Source organism: Salvelinus sp. IW2-2015, linkage group LG26 (assembly GCF_002910315.2).
Source record: "Salvelinus sp. IW2-2015 linkage group LG26, ASM291031v2, whole genome shotgun sequence".
Lineage (NCBI taxonomy): Eukaryota > Metazoa > Chordata > Actinopteri > Salmoniformes > Salmonidae > Salvelinus > Salvelinus sp. IW2-2015.
In genome coordinates, this window is record NC_036866.1 from 11909109 (window position 1) to 11928317 (window position 19209).

At 42.0% G+C, this 19209-nt stretch overlaps 2 protein-coding genes and 1 pseudogene across 2 annotated transcripts; 2 read left to right on the forward strand and 1 right to left on the reverse strand.

Moving 5' to 3' along the window:
* Window positions 1-1112: 1112 nt before the first annotated feature.
* LOC111952300 (protein FAM32A-like) lies at window positions 1113-2705 on the reverse strand. The gene is made up of 4 exons (XM_023970864.3): window positions 2554-2705; window positions 2072-2213; window positions 1883-1936; window positions 1113-1770 (listed from the first exon to the last, which is right to left on the reverse strand). Exons 1-4 carry the CDS (start codon window positions 2703-2705, stop codon window positions 1702-1704), a joined length of 417 nt encoding a protein of 138 aa, XP_023826632.2. The 3' UTR covers window positions 1113-1701.
* A 6115-nt stretch (window positions 2706-8820) lies between these two features.
* On the forward strand, window positions 8821-10697 carry mrpl54 (mitochondrial ribosomal protein L54). The gene is made up of 3 exons (XM_023972161.2): window positions 8821-9023; window positions 9734-9890; window positions 10093-10697. The coding sequence occupies exons 1-3, from the start codon at window positions 8840-8842 to the stop codon at window positions 10223-10225; spliced, it is 474 nt and encodes a 157-aa protein (XP_023827929.1). The 5' UTR covers window positions 8821-8839; the 3' UTR covers window positions 10226-10697.
* Window positions 10698-11671: 974 nt separating this feature from the next.
* Window positions 11672-16923, forward strand: LOC111952701 (mucosa-associated lymphoid tissue lymphoma translocation protein 1-like; annotated as a pseudogene).
* Window positions 16924-19209: the final 2286 nt, after the last annotated feature.

The window sequence follows — 19209 nt, forward strand, 5'->3', positions numbered from 1 at the left end:
ACTCCACTCATCCTCTTAATCATCTCCCACACGTGTCGCCCTTCCACCATCCCCACACTTCCCATACTCATCCTCCCCTCCACACCTGGCACACCTGATTTTCTCTTTACATGCTGTTGCCACATGCCCAAACCTCTGGCAGTTATAACATCTTAAAGGCTTCGGGACATAAACCCTCACATAATAGCTCATATATCCTATGGTTGCTTTATTTGGCAGTACCCGGTCCTTGAAGTTTAACAGAATAGATGGGCTATCTACCCTAACTCCACCCCTTGTTGCTTGCTATCTTTGAACRTTTACTACAATGCCTTCTCAAGTTGACGCTAACCTCTTTAGTGCAAAGGCACTCCTGTCATCACCCCTTTAATCCACTGATTCCCTGCTTGACCAGGCCAGCTGCTAGACACCACCTTACACTTCCCTATTTACTTCGCRCAGAGCTTTTTCCCTCTGCGCCATGTCCTTACAGAGCACCAACAAGCTCCCATCTCTTAACACTTTAGCATTGACAACTTCCCCAATCAACTCTTGTATCACAACCTTCACAGACTCATCACCCCAACTCCCCCTTCCTCCCTAAACTTCAGATTCACTTTTTGCTCCTCCTCTCCATGCTGCCCTCGCAACTTCTCTCTACCCCGAAACCGCCGCTAGAGTTGGAAACTATGTTCTAGCAACACCTTTTCCAAGACAAATGTTTCATTCATACATAAGACATCATTTGGTCGATATTGTTTTCAATTACATATTAGAATTATTTTAGAGACTACACAGTACTTATTTATGCATGTGGTGGTATAAGAGACCAGGGCGCGTATACACAAAGCGTTTCAGAATAGGAGTGCTGGTCAAGGATCTGTACATATAATCATATTCATTATGATCTAAAGGCCAAAACTTATCTGAGATCAGCACACCTACTCCAACAATTTGGGGCTATAATAATAATTGTAGGATCTCTATGCCTCTACTTTACAAATAGATGGTTCTGCAGCTCAGCCTGTGGAAAATACCAACTAAATGTCATTGTGCAATCTTTACAGCAACTAACTACACACATTCAATAATTACAATCAACATTATGGCGTATAAATTAATGAATTTCCAAATACAAGGAAAGGTAGCTCACTTTAATCAAATACACATGATTACAACAGCATTCTTGTAATCTTGTATAATTCAGCATATGAAACAAATGTATTCACAAAGGGTGTGTTCGTAAAGTCACTCTGGAGTGCACTCTGGGCGTTTGTAAATTCAGAGCGTTGTAAGATTGTCTATTCATGAATTCAGAACATACACTGGAAGCTCTGGCTGAGGAGTAGGATTGATTAGAGCGTTCTGACCTTACACGGCAGTAAARCACCCAAGCTAACTGGCTAACTACTTCCAGACACAAATGAGAGAACACCTCACTGATCATTTTACTCACCCTAGCAGAACTGGTTAGGCTGTTTTCATGTTATCCAGAGCGTTGGTGAATAACTGTGCTGCTGGCAACAATCTGTCATATTCAACGGCATTAGCAAATTCATCAGTTATTCTGCGCTTTGGCACACAGATGAGTGCTCTTAAATCTGAGGATATAGCCAGAGTGAATTTAAGAACTGACCCAAATTACATATTAACAAACGTGTCACAATGGGCATAAAAGGAACTTTTAAAGCATATTCTAAAATAGTGATCCAGTAGTCCTCTTCATTTGGTCCAGCTGACTTTAGGAATATCGTAATGTTCTGTCAGGCTGTCCAGGTGACGGTTGAAATCCTGCAATACAACAAAAATACCTTTGTTTATTGTAAATGCCAGGAGTTTGTAGAACTCAAATGTCCAAGTGTATTTTCTGAATATTAACGCATAAAATAATAAAATGTCTTACCTCAACTCTCCTCTTGTGAGTTTTTTCTGCTTTGTTCAAAATCCTCTCCATTTGCTTAAAGAAATGAAAGGGGGGGGGGGGTGTGAATAATTTAAACTTTAAGCATTTCATCCCATGACCAACATTGTATCTATTTCAGTGCTTTAACATCAGTTGGACAATACATTTAGCTAGAACAATGAGTATTACCCTCTTCTCTTGCATCTTGTCAAATGCAATTTGAGCTGGTGTTCTTTTGTCAATGTATCCACTCTTGGTCTCCTCCTCTTCGTTTCGATTTGTATTAATTTGCTGCTCCAAACGCTTCTTCTCTTTGTCCTTCTTCTTCTTTCTAAAAAAATAAAAAATAAGGTAGGTAGGTAACGTTACACCAGCTAAAGCTTTGAGGGAAATACTAGATTAGGCCTACATGTCTGCTTACTTGCACTTAAAACTACATGAATAGGCTGACACTAGCTACGTATGTAACAATTTACAGTGAACAACCGATGATGTTGCTGTTGTTGCCATGTGTGCTTGTAGCGAAGCTAACTTTAGCTGGTTAGCGAATTTAACGTTAGCTGGTTAATAGGGACAGAGCTAGCTACTCTTTCACGTCCGACCAAGGTGAAAGAGATACATGAGTTTTAGAGCACACTGACCTATAAGTAATAATAACATGAAATACATACTTTTTACCAGCTGACACAACTCCAATCCCTTTCAATTTCAGGGAGCCTTTCTGAACGGTGGCGTATTGATCCGACATCTTTGTTGTTGTGGATTCGTCGTCTTCTTCTTCTGTGGATTTATATGGCGGTTGGCAAACAACTTTAAGGCGCATTACCGCCACCAACTAGACTGGAGTGTGGATCAGAGACAGTGGAAGTCTAAATCGATGGGGGTATTTGTTATGTTCCTCTGGGTAGCAGCTCATGTGGGAGTAGAGGGGAATGAGGAAGTGGGTATTATCGCCAAGCAGGCTCTTAAACATCCTAATGTTGAGATGGAATTGTCAATCAGTAAAGCAGAAGCCAAGGGGTTAATAAGAACAGTGGTTAAAAGTGGCAAGAATTGTGTAACAGAGAGAGTAAGGTAAGACACCTGTATAAGATCCAGGAAAAGGTGGGGGCAGGGAAGTCCTCAGGCCGAGAGAGAAGGGAGGAAAGTGTACTCACAAGGCTGAGACTAGGACACACAAGGCTAAATAGTACATTGAAATTGGTGGAGAAACGTCCGACTGGGAGGTGTGATCATTGTCAGGCRGAGATGGAGACAGTGGAACATGTTCTATTTCAGTGCCAGAAATATGTGAGAGAAAGGGAGTGATTGTCATTAGATTTGAGGAGTAATGGGGTTGAAAGGCCAGGATTAAGTGAACTGCTGGGGAAATCTAAAGGGGATGTAGTATTTCATTATGTATTTCGTTTCCTTAGGGAGACGAGATTATTGGGTAGGATTTACCCCATCTGTTTCACCCTATATAAGCACTGCAAAACCTCATAAAATACATCCTTTCCGCTCTGAGACACACATGAATTCTGGCCTCACCTCCTCCACCCACTCTGCAGCCAATAGTATGGCCAACAACTCCATTGTATAAACAGATAAATTATCCGTAGCTCTTTTCGTCACTGCCCCGTCGTCCCTGTTTTAGGGTTCTTAGATCCATCTGTGAATATATTAAAGAAAGCATACTATTGTGTTCTTAAATGTTCACTTACAACTGAATCGACTCCTTCCTCAACACCCTCTCAAGCAACCCTAGATCTATCACTGGCTGAGGGAGAAACCAAGGTGGGAAAGCAGAGAGAACCACAGAGGGGCTGAACTTCCTCCCAAACAACCCCATCTCTCTCGCCATGTAATTGCCTATCCACCCAAAGCTTGTATTCAGATTTAGTTCACCTTTTTTGTAGGATGTGTAGCCTTATGTCCTTGTAGATTTACACAATATGTCATGGCCAGCTGTCTTTTTAACTTAAACGGTATCTTTCCCAACTCTACCTGCATCGCTGCCACCAGGGAGGTCCTGAGTGCTCCACAACATATTCTTAGGGCTTTGGCCTGGATAACATCTAGCTTTTTAAAAAATGTCTGAGCTGCTGATCCATATGCTATACTTCCATAATCCATTGATGACCTTAACAMCGCTATRTATCATTTTCAATGCCATTCTATCTGCTCCCGCTCCATTCCTGACAAGCAATCCATCACATTCAATATTTTCTTTCCTTTGACAACTACTCTCTTAATATGCTCCGTCCATGTCATTTAAAGTGTCAAACCAGAAGCCCAGGAACTTAAACCCTCCCCAGATTCCTTCCATACAACTTCAAGTATATTTCCTCTCCAATCTTCCTTCTAGAAAAAAACACAGTCTGTGTTTTCTCAATTGAAAACTTGAAGCCCCACCTAAGGGACCACTGCTCTACTTCATTAATCACTTCTTGAACTCTTCTGGCTCTATGGGTAATATTTCTCCCTCTCTTCCACAGCACTCCCATCATCCGCAAACAACGACCTCCCAATATCAGATCTCACCTGAGAGAATACATCGTCAATCATAATGGAAAACAACAAAGGACTAATCATATCAAAATCAAATCAAATCAAACTTTATTTGTCACATGCTCCGAATACAATAGGTGTAGACTTTACCGTGAAATGCTTACTTATAAGTCCTTAACCAACAATGCAGTTCAAGAAATATAGTTAAGAATATATTTACTAAATAAACGAAAGTAAAAAATTTAACCCTAACCCTACCGGTACAGAGTCAATGTGCGGGGGTACAGGTTAGTCGAGGTAATATGTACATGTAGGTAGGGGTAAAGTGACTATGCATCACAGGAGGCATAGTCACTTTTCAGCAAACTTAATGATGGTGTTGGAGTCGTGCCTGGCTGTGCAGTCATGAGTGAACAGGGAGTACAGGAGGGGACTGAGCACGCACCCCTGAGGGGGCCTTGTGTTGAGGATCAGCGTGGCGGATATGTTGTTATCTACCCTTACCACCTGGGGGCGAACCGTCAGGAAGTCCAGAATCCAGCTGCAGAGGGAGGTGTTTAGTCCCAGGGTCCTTAGCTTAGTGATGAGCTTTGAGGGCACTATGGTGTTGAACGCTGAGCTGTAGTCAATGAATAGCATTCTCACATAGGTGTTCCTTTTATGCAGGTGGGAAAGGGTAGTGTGCAGTGCAATAGAGATTGCATCATCTGTGGATCTGTCAGGGCGGTATGCAAATTGGAGTGGGTCTAGGGTTTCTGGGATAATGGTGTTGATGTGAGCCATGACCAGCCTTTCAAAGCACTTCATGGCTACAGATGTGAGTGCTAAGGGTCGGTAGTCATTTAGGCAGGTTACCTTAGTGTTCTTGGGCACAGGTACTATGGCGGTCTGCTTAAAACATGTTGGTATTACAGACTCGGACAGGGAGAGGTTGAAAATGTCAGTGAAGACACTCACCAGTTGGTCAGTGCATGCTTGCAGTACATGTCCTGGTAATCCGTCTGGCCCTGCAGCCTTGTGAATGTTGACCTGTTTAAAGGTCTTACTCACATCGTCCTTTGGAGAGCGTGATCACACAGTCTTCTGTAACAGCTGGTGCTCTCATGCATGTTTAAGTGTTACTTGCCTCGAAGCGAGCATAGAACTAGTTTAGCTTGTCTGGTAGGCTCGTGTCACTGGGCAGCTCCCGGCTGTACTTCCCTTTGTAGTCTGTAATGGTTTGCAGCTTCTGGGTGAGCATTTTCATGTTTGCTTATGGCCTTATACAGCTGGTTGAGTGCGGTCTTAGTGTCAACATCGGTTTGTGGTGGTAAATAGACGGCTACGAATAATATAGATGAGAACTCTCTTGGTAGATAGTGTGGTCTACAGCTCATCATAAGGTACTCCACCTCAGGTGAGCAATACCTTGAGACTTTAATGTTAGACATCGCGCACCAGCTGTTATTAATGACACTTCCCTGGTGGGTACYATTATCTACCTCATAGCTTTCTGACAGAGCTCCCCACCCTCACTCGTATTGATCGCCCAAAAATCAAATGTATCCAGATAAAAACCCTTTGTCCAACCCCCATGTTATCCAGCTTGATAAGTAGGCCTTCCTTCCACATCATATCACGAGCCATCTCTACATCAAAGAAAATGGCTACCACCACCTCTTTATTTGCCTGTCCCTTAAGTATGATTGACTCGAGGCACAATACAGGTTCCATTGTTCCCCCTGCTTTTCCTGAACCCACTTTGATCTGGTGACAGTCCTCTACTCTTCAGAAAGTACATCAGTCTTTCCGTTATCATCCTTTCCATAATTTTACATACATGAGATATCAACGCTATCGGCCTATAGCTTGAAGGACTAGTAGTGTCTTTTCCAGGTTTCCGTATTGGCACCACTATCGCCTGCTTCCAACTTCCAGGCAGTTCCCTTCCTGCCACACCTTATTGTAAAGGCCCAATACTTTCCCCATTGCAGTGTCACTGAGATGAGCCATCATGATGTAACACATCTCATCCTTCCCAGGAGATGTTATCCCAGCTTTAGCTAATGCTCTCTTCATCTCGGCCAACGTAAAAGGGCCATTCAATGTATCCCCCACCATCTCTCTCTGATCCAGGACCCCCCGGATGTCCTCCAATACTCCCTCTTAGCTGTAATTATGGTATGTTTTCAACATTCTGAAAGCCCTTTTCCTACTCTCCACTGTTTCTCTACACTCATCACTCCACTATTGGACTGCGTTACTCTTTCTCCCCTCTGTACCAATAGGAATCACCTGCCTTGCGGTCCCTACTATTGCTCCTCTTATTGCATCGACTGTTTCTATATCTGAATTAAGATCTACCTGAGACAACTCCTGTTCACTCAACTCCTGGAACTGAACCCACTCCGCTTTCCCAAATATCCATCTCCTCAATTCATTTCCTACTGATTCTTCCTCCCTCAATCCTACAGTACATATGATAGGATAGTGATCACTACCCACTGCAGATTCTTCCAAAACCTCCCAACTACATCTGCCTGCCAATGAACTTGAGATCAAAGTAAGATCCAGAGCAGATTCATTTCCTGTTACTGGGTCAATCCTGTTCCCCAGCCGTCATTAAGACTCACAAGCCCTTTCTCATCCAGTAGTTCCTCCAACACTTGTCCATTTACCTAACCCTCCCAAGAGCGTACTATGAGTATTAAAATACCCACACCACATTACCCATCTCCTATCTTGACCTTCTACATTCTCAAGTACCCGCAACTCCAGTCTCTTACACGGGTTGTAAAAGTTCACTATTACCATATCCCCCCCTCCCAACCACACCTCCACCACTACATACTCCTGTTCCACTCCCTCTCCCACACACCTATTAGGGATCCCTCACTTTATAAAGGTAGCACACCCTCATCCTCCCCCTGCCACCTTATCTCTACGGACTGCAACATAACCTTGTATTACAAAACCTCTAGTAGGTTTTAGCCATGTCTCCTGGAAACATATCACATCAGGTTTGRCTGGTAACTCCTCAAGAAACTGGTTGAACTCTTGCCCATTAGCCATCAAACTTCTGGCATTCCATTGAATGATTAACACCATAATGCAAATTAACCAATACATGATTCCTGGCTGGACTGATTCTCAATCTTATTGAGGTCACCCTGTACATTTTCCCATGAAGTTACTGTGATCCCAAGATACCTCACTGCCTGCTCCACTATGATCTTTATCTTAGTCCTTGATTGTCATTTTTTGGTGCAATTGATTGCTGCTGTCACAAATGAAACMACCTTCCTCATGTCTCCTACCAGTCTTGTATCCTCCCCCATTCTGCTCCCTCCATCACGCCCAACCTACATCCCAATCTGCCCTGGAATACCTGCTCTTCTAGGTGCCCCGATTATTTCTGTGTGAACTACCTTCACTGCTTCTGCATACGAGATGTTAAGCTCACTCCTCACCTGCTGCACTTCCCACCTGTATTTTCATCACTGAACAACCCCCATATGCTACACTATGGGCACCCCTACAGTTACAGCACTTTAACTGGACCCCATCTCCCCAATGCATGTTCTCCCCCACACTTCGCACATCTCCTTTTGCCTTAACACACCAGAGCTACACGCCCAAACCTTTGACAGTTATAGCAATGCAATGGTTTCGGAACATATGCTCGCACATAGTAACTCATATACCCAATCCTAACTTTTCCTGGCAATACCAGATCCTCAAAGTTTAGTAGCACTGACAAGCTATCCACCTTCTTCCTTTCTCATGTAATAATGCCCTTCACCCACTTCCGTCCAGTTTGATCCGGCATGCTACTATCAACCACACGTTTACATACCTGCTTGAGTTTGAGCGCCAACTCATACTGTTTAGCATTGAAACGCACCACCACCAAACTTCCATCACGAAAAACTTTAGCAGACACAAACTCTTCTACTTTACTCTCCAAATCCCTAGTCAACGCGATAGGACTCACATCCGTAAGTCCACCTTGATCCTTAAATTTCACCAACACCTTGAACTCCACTTCTCTCAGTACAACACTGTGAACCGAACCTCCCTCATCATCACTACTCTCCTCTGACAAGACCTGTAAAAGGCTCCTCAGGCTTCCTCTTCTTCTTAACCTTTACTCTTACTATACCTCTACTTTTTTCCACTCCATCACTACACTCCATCCGTCCTCCTTAACTACTAACCCCGCTACCTTTCCATCCATCTCTGATACAGTCACAGTCCAGTATTGATCAACCACCTACACCGGATTTCTGTGTCAACCTGTTGTTGTGGATATCTTCCTCTCTCGATTTCATGCAGATGAGTTTAATGATTGGTACTTTGCTGTCGCATAGAGGCACAGTGATCGCATGCATTCCTCCAAGCAGGTGGCAGTAACGTGCAATAGAAATTCAGCGACGGCTGATACGCTCGGTTTTCCTTAGGAGAAGAAGTTACCCGGAAGTGGCGATTATGAATGTCAAAGACATGCATGGTGGCCATTTGTGTTATCCCTTACCGCAAGAAAGGATGGCAGGGTACGGATTATTCTGCTCTACAATGAGAATTAAATGCTTTGCGACCAATACACCTGTGAGATTTTGTATGAGTAAGCTGTTGTATAGAATTCCGACGTGTGGATATGCAAAGAAAGTTGGTAAGTAAATGGCGTCTGTAAAAATCCTTCTCCCCCACAATAAAATGGTACGGTGGATAATATGTTTACAAGAAAATGTCTCTAGCTAGCTAGTTACCATTAGAAAAGATAACTGGGTGATGAACCCAGGAACAGGTAAATTACAGACATGATGAGCAATGTTATTTCTTTGATTACAGTATGAATAATTATAGCATCAATATAGTGAGGTAGCTAGCTACTTGCTATGTACCACAGTTCCTGACATAACTTCATGCATGTGCAATCAAAATAATTATTTCACACCCACCCACTGAATCACAGCATCTGACTTGCTTTTGCATATTATCTCTAATTGTGAAGTTTATCTCAAGGCACTGGATCTTTAGAATTTCATCCGAGTGTTTCCTTGCCACATAGCATTCAGGACAATATCTTGAGCCAATGTTGTTAAATATATGCTATTGCATTTACAGATCAATTAATCAGTTAATAAATGTAACTGTTTGTAAGACTTTTTTCAAAATCTATACATGGAAACAATTTCATATGTTTATCAAAAACACTGGGGAGAGATGGCTAGAACAAAGCAGAGACAAAGCAGAAGTCCAATCTTGTTCATGTTCTCTAACTCATTGTTCCATGTTTTGTAATAAGACCAGTGAAAGCCGTGCTAAAGTATTGAATGAGTCATAACCTGTTTTCATCTCAACTTACTTTCTCTCTCCCAGCTGCCAAAGGGAAGGGCAAGGGCATGGTGAAAGATGTGCTGAAGGGACCGGAGGTGTGTAAGGACCCTGTGAAGCTCACCTCTCACGCTGTTGGAGTCAACATTTTTAAGCAAGGAGACGACCCTGCACTGAAACCTGCCGAGGAGTACCCAGAGTGGTAAGTGCTCAAATATGGTACTACCTTGAGAAGATAGCTGGAGATCAGTTATGTTTTTCTGCGATATTTTATTAATGCTCAACTTCATGTCCATGAATAGCAGCTTTTGTTTTAAACATATAATGTTATTAATTAATAATTACAAATCATTTCATATGATCAATTTAAGTGACACCAAGCTGCTACCTCTCTTGCCTCCCAGGCTGTTCCGGTTGCAGCTGGGTCCCCCTAAGAATGTCCATGAGCTGGAGCCAGATAGCCATGAGTACTGGAAGGTCCTGAGGAAGGAGCACATGTTGCGCTTTAACAGGTTACACAAAGGGAAGAAGCTGTAGGACCCAGAGCCAGTGAGAGAGAGCCCCTCAGTGATCAGCTGCTCTCTGCAGATCTGTGTTCTGTGTACACCAGACACTACAGCATAGCTGTAACCTGACCAACTCAATACTGTCAGTCTGTATGTCATCTTTCTGCTGAAAAGGAATCACCAATCACCTTGAGAACTTGGACTTGTTGTAAGTAAAGTAAAAAAGAAAGACCTGGATTTTTTATTAATCTTAACTTTTGCCTTTTGATTTCGTATCTCAAATGTTACCATCTATAAGCTTCTTTGAAAAATATCACACATTCAATTTTCACATTATGTGAGAGTAGGAGTTTTGATTCACATCTTGCAGATGGCATCTGGAATACTCTGTGATCGATGCATGGCGGTGCTAGATACTTTCAGAAAAATGAAGGCCTTGTTTATTCTTGTCATTTGTCAGAGTGAACACCTAAATAAATACCCGTTGAGGTCTATTTATTTCATGCAAGAGTTTGTCTATCAATGGTGAATAAACATCATTCTAAATTCAATGACTGTTTCTGTTTTTATTATTTTTGAAATTTTGATTTTGATTAATCTGCAACATGTGGTTGAGTTTGATCATTCCAAGCTTCTCTGGCTGAGTTCACAATGGAGCCCAATTATGATATTTTTTCCACTAATTGGTCAATCACATCAGATCTTTTCTCAACAGCTCTTTTCCAGAGCTGATCTGATTGGTCAAAAGACCCAATTATTGAAAAAGATCAGAAAAGGGGCTATCTGTCTAAATGCATTCTTAGATATACTGTATATTTCCCACTGAAGCTGAGTGTTGGTGTGCATAGATAGAGAAGGTGAAAGTAGGCTAAACCTAAGGGGGAACATGGTTGCTTTCATGAAAATACAAGGGATGACACAAAAAGAGGAAACGATGTGAAATGAGGAGTGACGCATTGTTAACCTAATTGGGAGAATATTATTCACACAGACGAGATTGGCAAAGGCAAATTACTGTAGGCTACTTCTGAAATAGAGATTGAGATTTAGAGATTTCTGAACTAGTAGAGCGTTCGGTCTGTCTGTTCTTCCACTGTAAATGATTGAACAACTTATCTAATCGAAAACATCATCGGAATCGGTAAAGAAGCAGGGGTTTGTATGCTTTGAGATAAACATAGTAGTTTACGTGGACAAAGAAATTAATCTCAGGTTATTCCGTATGCATCTGAATAGAACGCAAGTAAATGGATGCGCTTTCAGTTTTTTGGTAAATTCGGATAAATAGGCTACAGCAGTTGGCAGATATTTATTTGTTGTTATAATCTAATGTGTTAATTTTTAGGAGGTAGATCAGCTTCTTTTTTTTTTGTATACATGTTATAGCTTTTAGCTAGGCTATGTAAAATCCAATCATACGTTATTTTTGCATGCTTGCATACCAATCACTAAGCATCAGCAAGTGAAAGTTGTGACAATGTGTCTTCTGTATTGTTCTGCCATCACAGCCACTCAAGGTGTGACTGGCACCCTTGACTCTGAATGACCACTGTTGCAGTCGAGTTACCGCTTAAAATTATGTTTTAATTTGAGAACTGTGAAAACTAGGATCAATAACCATTATTTACAATTGTTATTTTCCCTCCAAACAACAGTATTGTTTAAAGACAGATTAGAGATAGGTGACTGGAATCTAAGCATTGGGACGTTAAGTGAAGGAGCTCGGAACAGGTTAGCTGACATGCTGGACAAAGCCAAATGTGGATGGCGACAACTTGCCAATGTTATCACTGAGCAATCTCGATTCCGCTGCAGGTGAGACTTTGAAATTAAACACTCAATGTTAAAAACATTGACTCATAATCAATACAGATTTGATGTTGATATGTAAATCCATACCTTATATTCTTCACAGAAGAATCTTTGTCATCTTTACCCAATGATAACAGTCAATCTGTAACTTTTAATTTGTGATGTTGTGAAGCTGTGGAAGTCTGAAAGATGGCATAAAGCCCCATGGAGAGAATGAGTGTTTCTCCTGACCTGACAGGGGTTTGCCACCATTGATTGACAGTGAGAATGAGATGATCAGCTGTTCGCTCCAGATTCTCAGCCTAACAGGCAGCCCCGGCCGCTACCTCCTGGAGAGACTGTCTGAGCGCTCCTTCACCCTGGGCTTCCTGCTGCACTGCTTGAAGACAAAGGAGCACCATGACGCTGTCCAGTACCTCACTGCCACAAATAGCCTAAACCTCAACAAATTCCTGACTCTCTCTCTGAAATATGTGACATATAGTCCAGCTCCATTTTGGCAAAACATCAACACTACAGGCATCCTCTCAGTCATCTTACCTGGTGTGTGCGTGCATGCGTGTGTTTGTACGTGAGTGTGTGTGTGTTTATGTGTGCATTTGTTTAGTGATGGAGCTGATCCAGATAACAATGCAGCCCAAGGCCCAGCATGCTACAGAGGGAGGCAGGTGGTGCTGGTCTGTAAGGCCAGTGGTCCTACTGCTATTGGCTTCCAGTGGTTCAGAGGCAAAGAAGAGGTCAGTCCATTGCATATTGCAGTCATTATATACCCAGTTCCCACATACAGTGAGAAGTGCTGTTGATTTGAGGAAAGCATTTTAGACATGCAACACACAAAACATGAAGAAGATGCTTCCATGCCACTGGTCAGTGAGTGAGATAATAGGTTCTGGGTGGAAGCAGTCCAGAGCTGGTCCTTTGCCCTTTAACCCCAACCTACCATGGACACTGCATCTGCAGGTTCAAACATGGAGAGAGCTTAATCTTCTCCCAGTGTGCACATGTCCGCCTGGTCCGGTCAGCTGGCTCCAGCTCAGTTAACTCCATGATAAACTATGATATTAGAACATAATAATGTAATGTACATGACTGCTTGCTTAGCCAGTACCACTTTCTTCTGATTCGGCCCATATCTGGCATGAACTCGGGACATCTGCCAAAATGCGGTGTGGTTCAACTATAACACTGACATTTTGCCAAGTCAGAGATGAGTGGCCGAGACCGAGACGCGTGCGGACAGCAGTGTACACATCAATTCAGGTTACAATCACTGATTCATAAACCCTTTTTGGTGTTTATCAAATGGCACTGTAGCCTAATAGTAACTGAAGTCTGGACACTGACTGTAGGCCTCACATGTAGCCTATTATAAATGTTAACTCCTGCAGAATTAAGTGTTCCTCACAGTAAAATGATAGACCAAATGTACATTTTGTCTCAGGAACATGAGTGGAGAAATATTATTTATTTATTTCAACATCTTGAGAGAATGCGATTGCGCACATAGGGACTGTTGTGTAGTCTAAATGTGCAATTTCATCCAGCTATATAAAAGATGACAGTATTTCATTTTCAACCACATAAAATATGCATCCAAGACGAACTGAAATACTACCAGAAAGGTGTTGGATCGTTTTCACAGCTTTTCATTTTCTTTAAACCAGTCAAACTGATGTGATTTGGAAATCTCCCTGGTCCCCATACGTCAACGCTCGATGAGAGAAGCAGAAATGAAAGAGAAAACTTTACCGATGTCAACTAGATTGTTGATGATGCATTGATCATTCTATCAATTTATGACATCATTCTGATGAGCAAGGCTTTATTTAATATTCTGGACGAGCATCAAGTAATAAAAAAAGAGAAGCTACATGTACCTAATTATAGACAAGTTGACTAACAAATAAACTACCAAATGTCGGAAATTATAAGCAGAAAAATGTAATATTCCCGCACCCCCTGTCGTTCAGCTGTCCCTGAGTAACATGCGCAGGTAGTCTACATGAGCCTTTTGAAGTAATTGTTTGACAGTCAAATGAAAACGTCATGACTGGTTGTGTTTATGCCACATTAAAAGGTAGGATAATACTTTTAAAGTTAAATGACAAATCTTTACTATTAGGCCCACAGAGATCCTATTAAATTAATAGGGATTCTATATGTAATTCTATGATTAGGCCCATATACACTACTGTTCAAAAGTTTGGGGTCACATAGAAATGTCCTTGTTTTTGAAAGCAAAGCAAAAAAATGTGTCCAATAAAATAAATAATCAAATTGATCAGAAATACAGTGTAGACATTGTTAATGTTATAAATTACTATTTTAGCTGGAAATGGCTGATATTTAATGGAATATCAACATAGGCGTACAGAGGCCCATTATCAGCAACCATCACTCCTGTTAGCTAATCCAAGTTTATCATTTTAAAAGGCTAATTGATCATTAGAAAACGATTTTGCAATTATGTTAGCACAGTTGAAAACTGTTGTCATAATTAAAGAAGCAATAAAACTGTCCTTCTTTAAACTAGTTGAGTATCAGCATTATGGGTTCGTTTACAGGCTCAAAATGGCCAGAAACAAGAACTTTCTTCTGAAACTCGTCAGTCTATTCTTGTTCTGAGGAATGAAGGCTATTCCATGTGAGAAATTGCCAAGAAACTGAAGATCTCGTACAACGCTGTGTACTACTCCCTTCACAGAACAGCGCAAACTGGCTCTAACCAGAATAGAAAGAGGAGTGGGAGGCCTCGGTGCACAACTGAGCAAGAGGACAAGTACATTAGAGTGTCTAGTTTGAGAAACAGACGCCTCACAAGTCCTCAACTGGCAGCTTCATTAAATAGTACCCGCAAAACACCAGTCTCAACGTCAACAGTGAAGAGGCGACTCCGGGATGCTGGCCTTCTAGGCAGAGTTCCTCTGTTCAGTGTCTGTGTTCTTTTGCCCATCTTAATATTTTATTTTTATTGGCCAGTCTGAGATATGGCTTTTTCTTTGCAACTCTGCCTAGAAGGCCAGCATCATGGAGTTGCCTCTTCACTGTTGACTTTGAGACTTCTGTTTTGTGGGTACTATTTAATGAAGCTGCCAGTTGAGGACTTGTGAGAAACTTGAACGACGGCATCCCTCCACAGCCAGGGCAACTGAAAGTGACTTCAAACTTAGTGTTTGGTATTGCCACGTGAGTTTCTTCTCTGCCGCCTAGAAGTACCTCCTTCACTCAAATACAAGTATCACAGAATGTGTTATATTAATCTCTGATTATGCCTTGGTGTGTGGATGCAAAGGCCTTTGAGGTGAACAAAGACGATGTGTCTCATGGAATCTTCAAACAGTTTCCTCAAACAGAGAGTCATGGAGGACGATAAGGTCACAGTCATGCTGGACAGGGTTGCCAAAGGTATCACTATTACTGATTACATTCAATATACGCTAGACAAAAATACATATTTCAAAGTATTGTGACATATCATGAACACCAATCTTTAAAAATGTCTGTTAATGTAGTTTCTCTGTTTGGTTCATGTATCTGTACAGACATGGGTCTGTGTGAGATCACGCGAGTGCGGCAGGCTCTAGAGTTAAGCAGTAATCTGTCTGAGCTAGTGCACTCACTGACCACATCCAGAGCTCTTGCTGGTCAGAGACCACCTCAGCACGTAACCTGCAGTGGGCCATAGCACATGGTGAGACCTTTGGCTTATTCACCATGCATGTTTCAATCAAGGTACAGTAGTGGAGTGACCAAATGGATTTTGAAGCTGGGTCATCTGTGTAAATCAAGATAACATTATCCCTCTGAGCTAATGCCAAGGCATTCACTCTTGGAGCTGATATGAGTCCAGGTAGAGCTAAGTAAGCACTGCATAACGGCTTCAATAAGCATTGCCTGTCTCTGTCCAGTTCTTCCAGAGAGCCGTAACCTGCAGTTTGACTGTGGCGTGAAGGTGCAGCTGGGCTTCGCAGCAGAGTTCTCCAACATCATGATCATCTACACCAGAATATTGGAGAAGACCAAGGACATTGTGTCCTGCTTTGCCAATCTCACAGACTTCGCTGAGGTTAGCTGCTCCATTGTCAAAACATCTTAATATGTTCAATAGTCTTCCACTGCAGCACAATCTGGCTTGGTGACCCTATTAAACATTGCACAGTAATATGTTTCTGTCCTCTAGACATGTAATCATACTCGTTCCTGTTTCCTATTGTGTTCTTTATGATGGCAGGGTTTGGATATGGATCTGAAGATGGGTAATCAGGAGAGCCTCCTAGATGTAGGGAGTTTACTGCCAATGGACATCCTTCTGCCCACAGAGCTTCCAGGCCTCTACACCCGCCTGAAGGGCGTACAGAGACTCAAGGTGAGGGTTCAAATTACACACTGACTCTCGGCGGTTCCACAAGACAGTGGGACCAGTGTTAGTATTGGAAATCCAAATCGGATATCATTGTTACCAGATTTGTCAAAATCAAATAACATTTTATTTTATACATGCACCAAATACAACAGGTGTAGACTTTACCGTGAAATACGTACTCACGAGCTCTTTCCCAACGATGCAGAGTTAAAAATAAAAACAATATATTGGATATGGGAGAGCCCAGCTACCCTGTAGGAACCTTGCTGAAGTGATTATGAATCCCTTCTCTGTGTAGGCCTGTGGTTTATATGAGCTATGTGACTATCCCTTTTTATGAGCTCTGACGCATCTGTCTTAGCTTGTTCTCATTACAGAAGGAGCTGACATTCACTGTGTACCTTCAGCATCGGTATGCGAACTTGGATGAGGAGGTCCAAGAAAAGCAAACGGTCATTGTGGGCAAACCACTGGTATCCAAACAAAATCTCCACGAACCTTGGCTTCCCTGCTCCTCATGGTCAAGTAGAGGACCTCACATATTGGTTCAGTAACATGCAAAACTTCCATTCATGTTAGTCCTGTCAATTTGTGGAACGTAAGCGTGCGACCCATTCTGTTTTGTCTACAGACCTACACATTAACGTATTGTGCAACTTATTGTTCTACTGTATTTTAGTCAATGCCACTCCGACATTGCTCATCCTTCTTAATTCCATTATTTTAGATTTGTGAATTGTTAAATACTACTGCACTATTGGGACGAGGAACACAAGCATTTCGCTACAGTACACCCGCAATAACATCTGCTAAATATGTGTCTGTGACCAATAAAATTGGATTTGATTTTCATTTGAACTTGCATTACAACAAATTGATCCCATAACCTGCATTGTTTATATGTTAAAGGATACAGAGATAAAAAAAAAATGTAATGGGTGTTTGTGAAAATTGTATGAAAACATAGTGGCTTTTCTATAGTTCAAAGCAGAACCATTACATTTTGGGCATGGTATTATTACATTTCTTTCACACGGTGGTATGAAATATTAGTCATTTTTTAAAACATAAATAACTTATTAAACCGTGTTTTTGAACATTCAGAATTTCAAATTTCCCTTTAATAMAATATAAACAAATAATTTCCTAACAAGGACACTGCCCGGGATGGTGGTAGGAAGAGCGTGCTTGTTTGAAATGGAAAAGTGTTGCGGTAGCTTTTGATAAAGAAGAACATCAAGACGAAGCAGCTGCTTCATAAGCGGGATGCACTGTTGAGCGCTACATCCTGAGGGTTTCATGCTGATTGTATGGAGATTGTGACAGCTGTTTAAATGGCGTCCCTTGAGAAGGCAAGAACAAGATGTATGTCAGGAGAAGTGCAGTATTATCATAAGGAAACATATACTTGGAATACAGAGGAGGAATGGAGGGAAAAAGAGAGGCAGAGGAGTTCTAAGAGAGAGAGGGAGGAAGAGGGTGAGCTTGAGTCAGTTAAAAATGGTGGAAAAAAGAACAATAGTAGAAAGTGTAAGCAGAGTGAGCTGAAGACAGGAGGAGAAATGGAAGTGAATGAGGTCAAAGTATCGGAGGTGGTAGGTGTGGTGAAGTTCTCGGAGCCCGAGGCTTGCGCCATCGGTTAGGATAAAGATGAGTCTGTGATAGTAGAAGGGAAGTTTTTGGAAAAAGTGGACCCTTGCCTTTTGGCTGATCCATTTGTGGTTTCAGGGTGGGTGAAAACAGAGTTGGGTGCTGTGGAATCGGTGAGGGTAACCAGAAGTGGTCTTGTGATAATTGTTTGTGTTTCTGCTGGTCAGAGGGAGAAAGCGCTCTGCATTAATCGAATGGAGGCGAGGAAATGTGAATTGTTTTGCTCTCAAGAAAAGCGTGCCATTGAATGGAGTGATAACTGGGGTAGCAGTAAATGTAAAAGTTGACCAACTGAAGGGGAAGATTCCCGGTGTTTGTGATGCTCGTTGTTTGGTGCGACGCAGACAGGGTGGCGTGAGTGGTGAAAGTGAAGAGTCATTGTCTGTTCTTTTGAGTTTTGATGTTGAATCTTTGCCCGACAAAGTGATGTTAGGATATATCCTGTACAAGCTTTTGTGTCGAATATATTACGTTGTTGCAGGTGTCAAGCTTATAGGCTTGTGGCAGCAGTGTGTAGGATGGAGGTTCCTAAGTGTGAGAAGTGTGCAGAAGGCCATGAGACAAAGGAATGTGTATCAATGGGGAAAGTAGTGGTATGTGTTCATTGTAGGGGTGCCCATGGGGCTGGGGATCAGAAATTACCCGTGCGAGAGAGGCAGGTCGAGGTTTCCAAGGTTAGACTAGTGCAGAAGTTGTCATATGCTGAGGCAGTGAAGAAAGTAGAGGAATATGGGTCAAGGTGGACGGATCCTGAGAGGAGTGGTGTGAGTAGTAAATATGTACCAGTAAAGAGGGATATGCCAATAAGTTATATATGTTTCAGTAAGATTGGAATTTTTGCATTTATAGCGATGGTTATCAACTGTATTGCAGGGATGGAACGTAAGTCGCAGAAAAGGTTGTGGTGGCAGCTGCAGAGAGGTGTGTGTGTGAAACTTGACATCAGAAGAGTTACAGGGTGTGTTAAGTGGTGGTGTCCCATCCTTTCAGGTTCTTGGCATGAGGTAGGATTAAATATATTTAAAAAGTGGAGTACGGTGGTGTTATTTTTTGTGAGTGTAGTGTTAGATGGTCGGGTATTTGTTTATTTGTTTATCAAGTAAAGTATAAGGGAGTTGTATTCCAGTCTAGWAGGTGGCGGTAATGCAGCATTTATTGGATGCCAACCGCCGTTAAACCTCGTCGAAGAA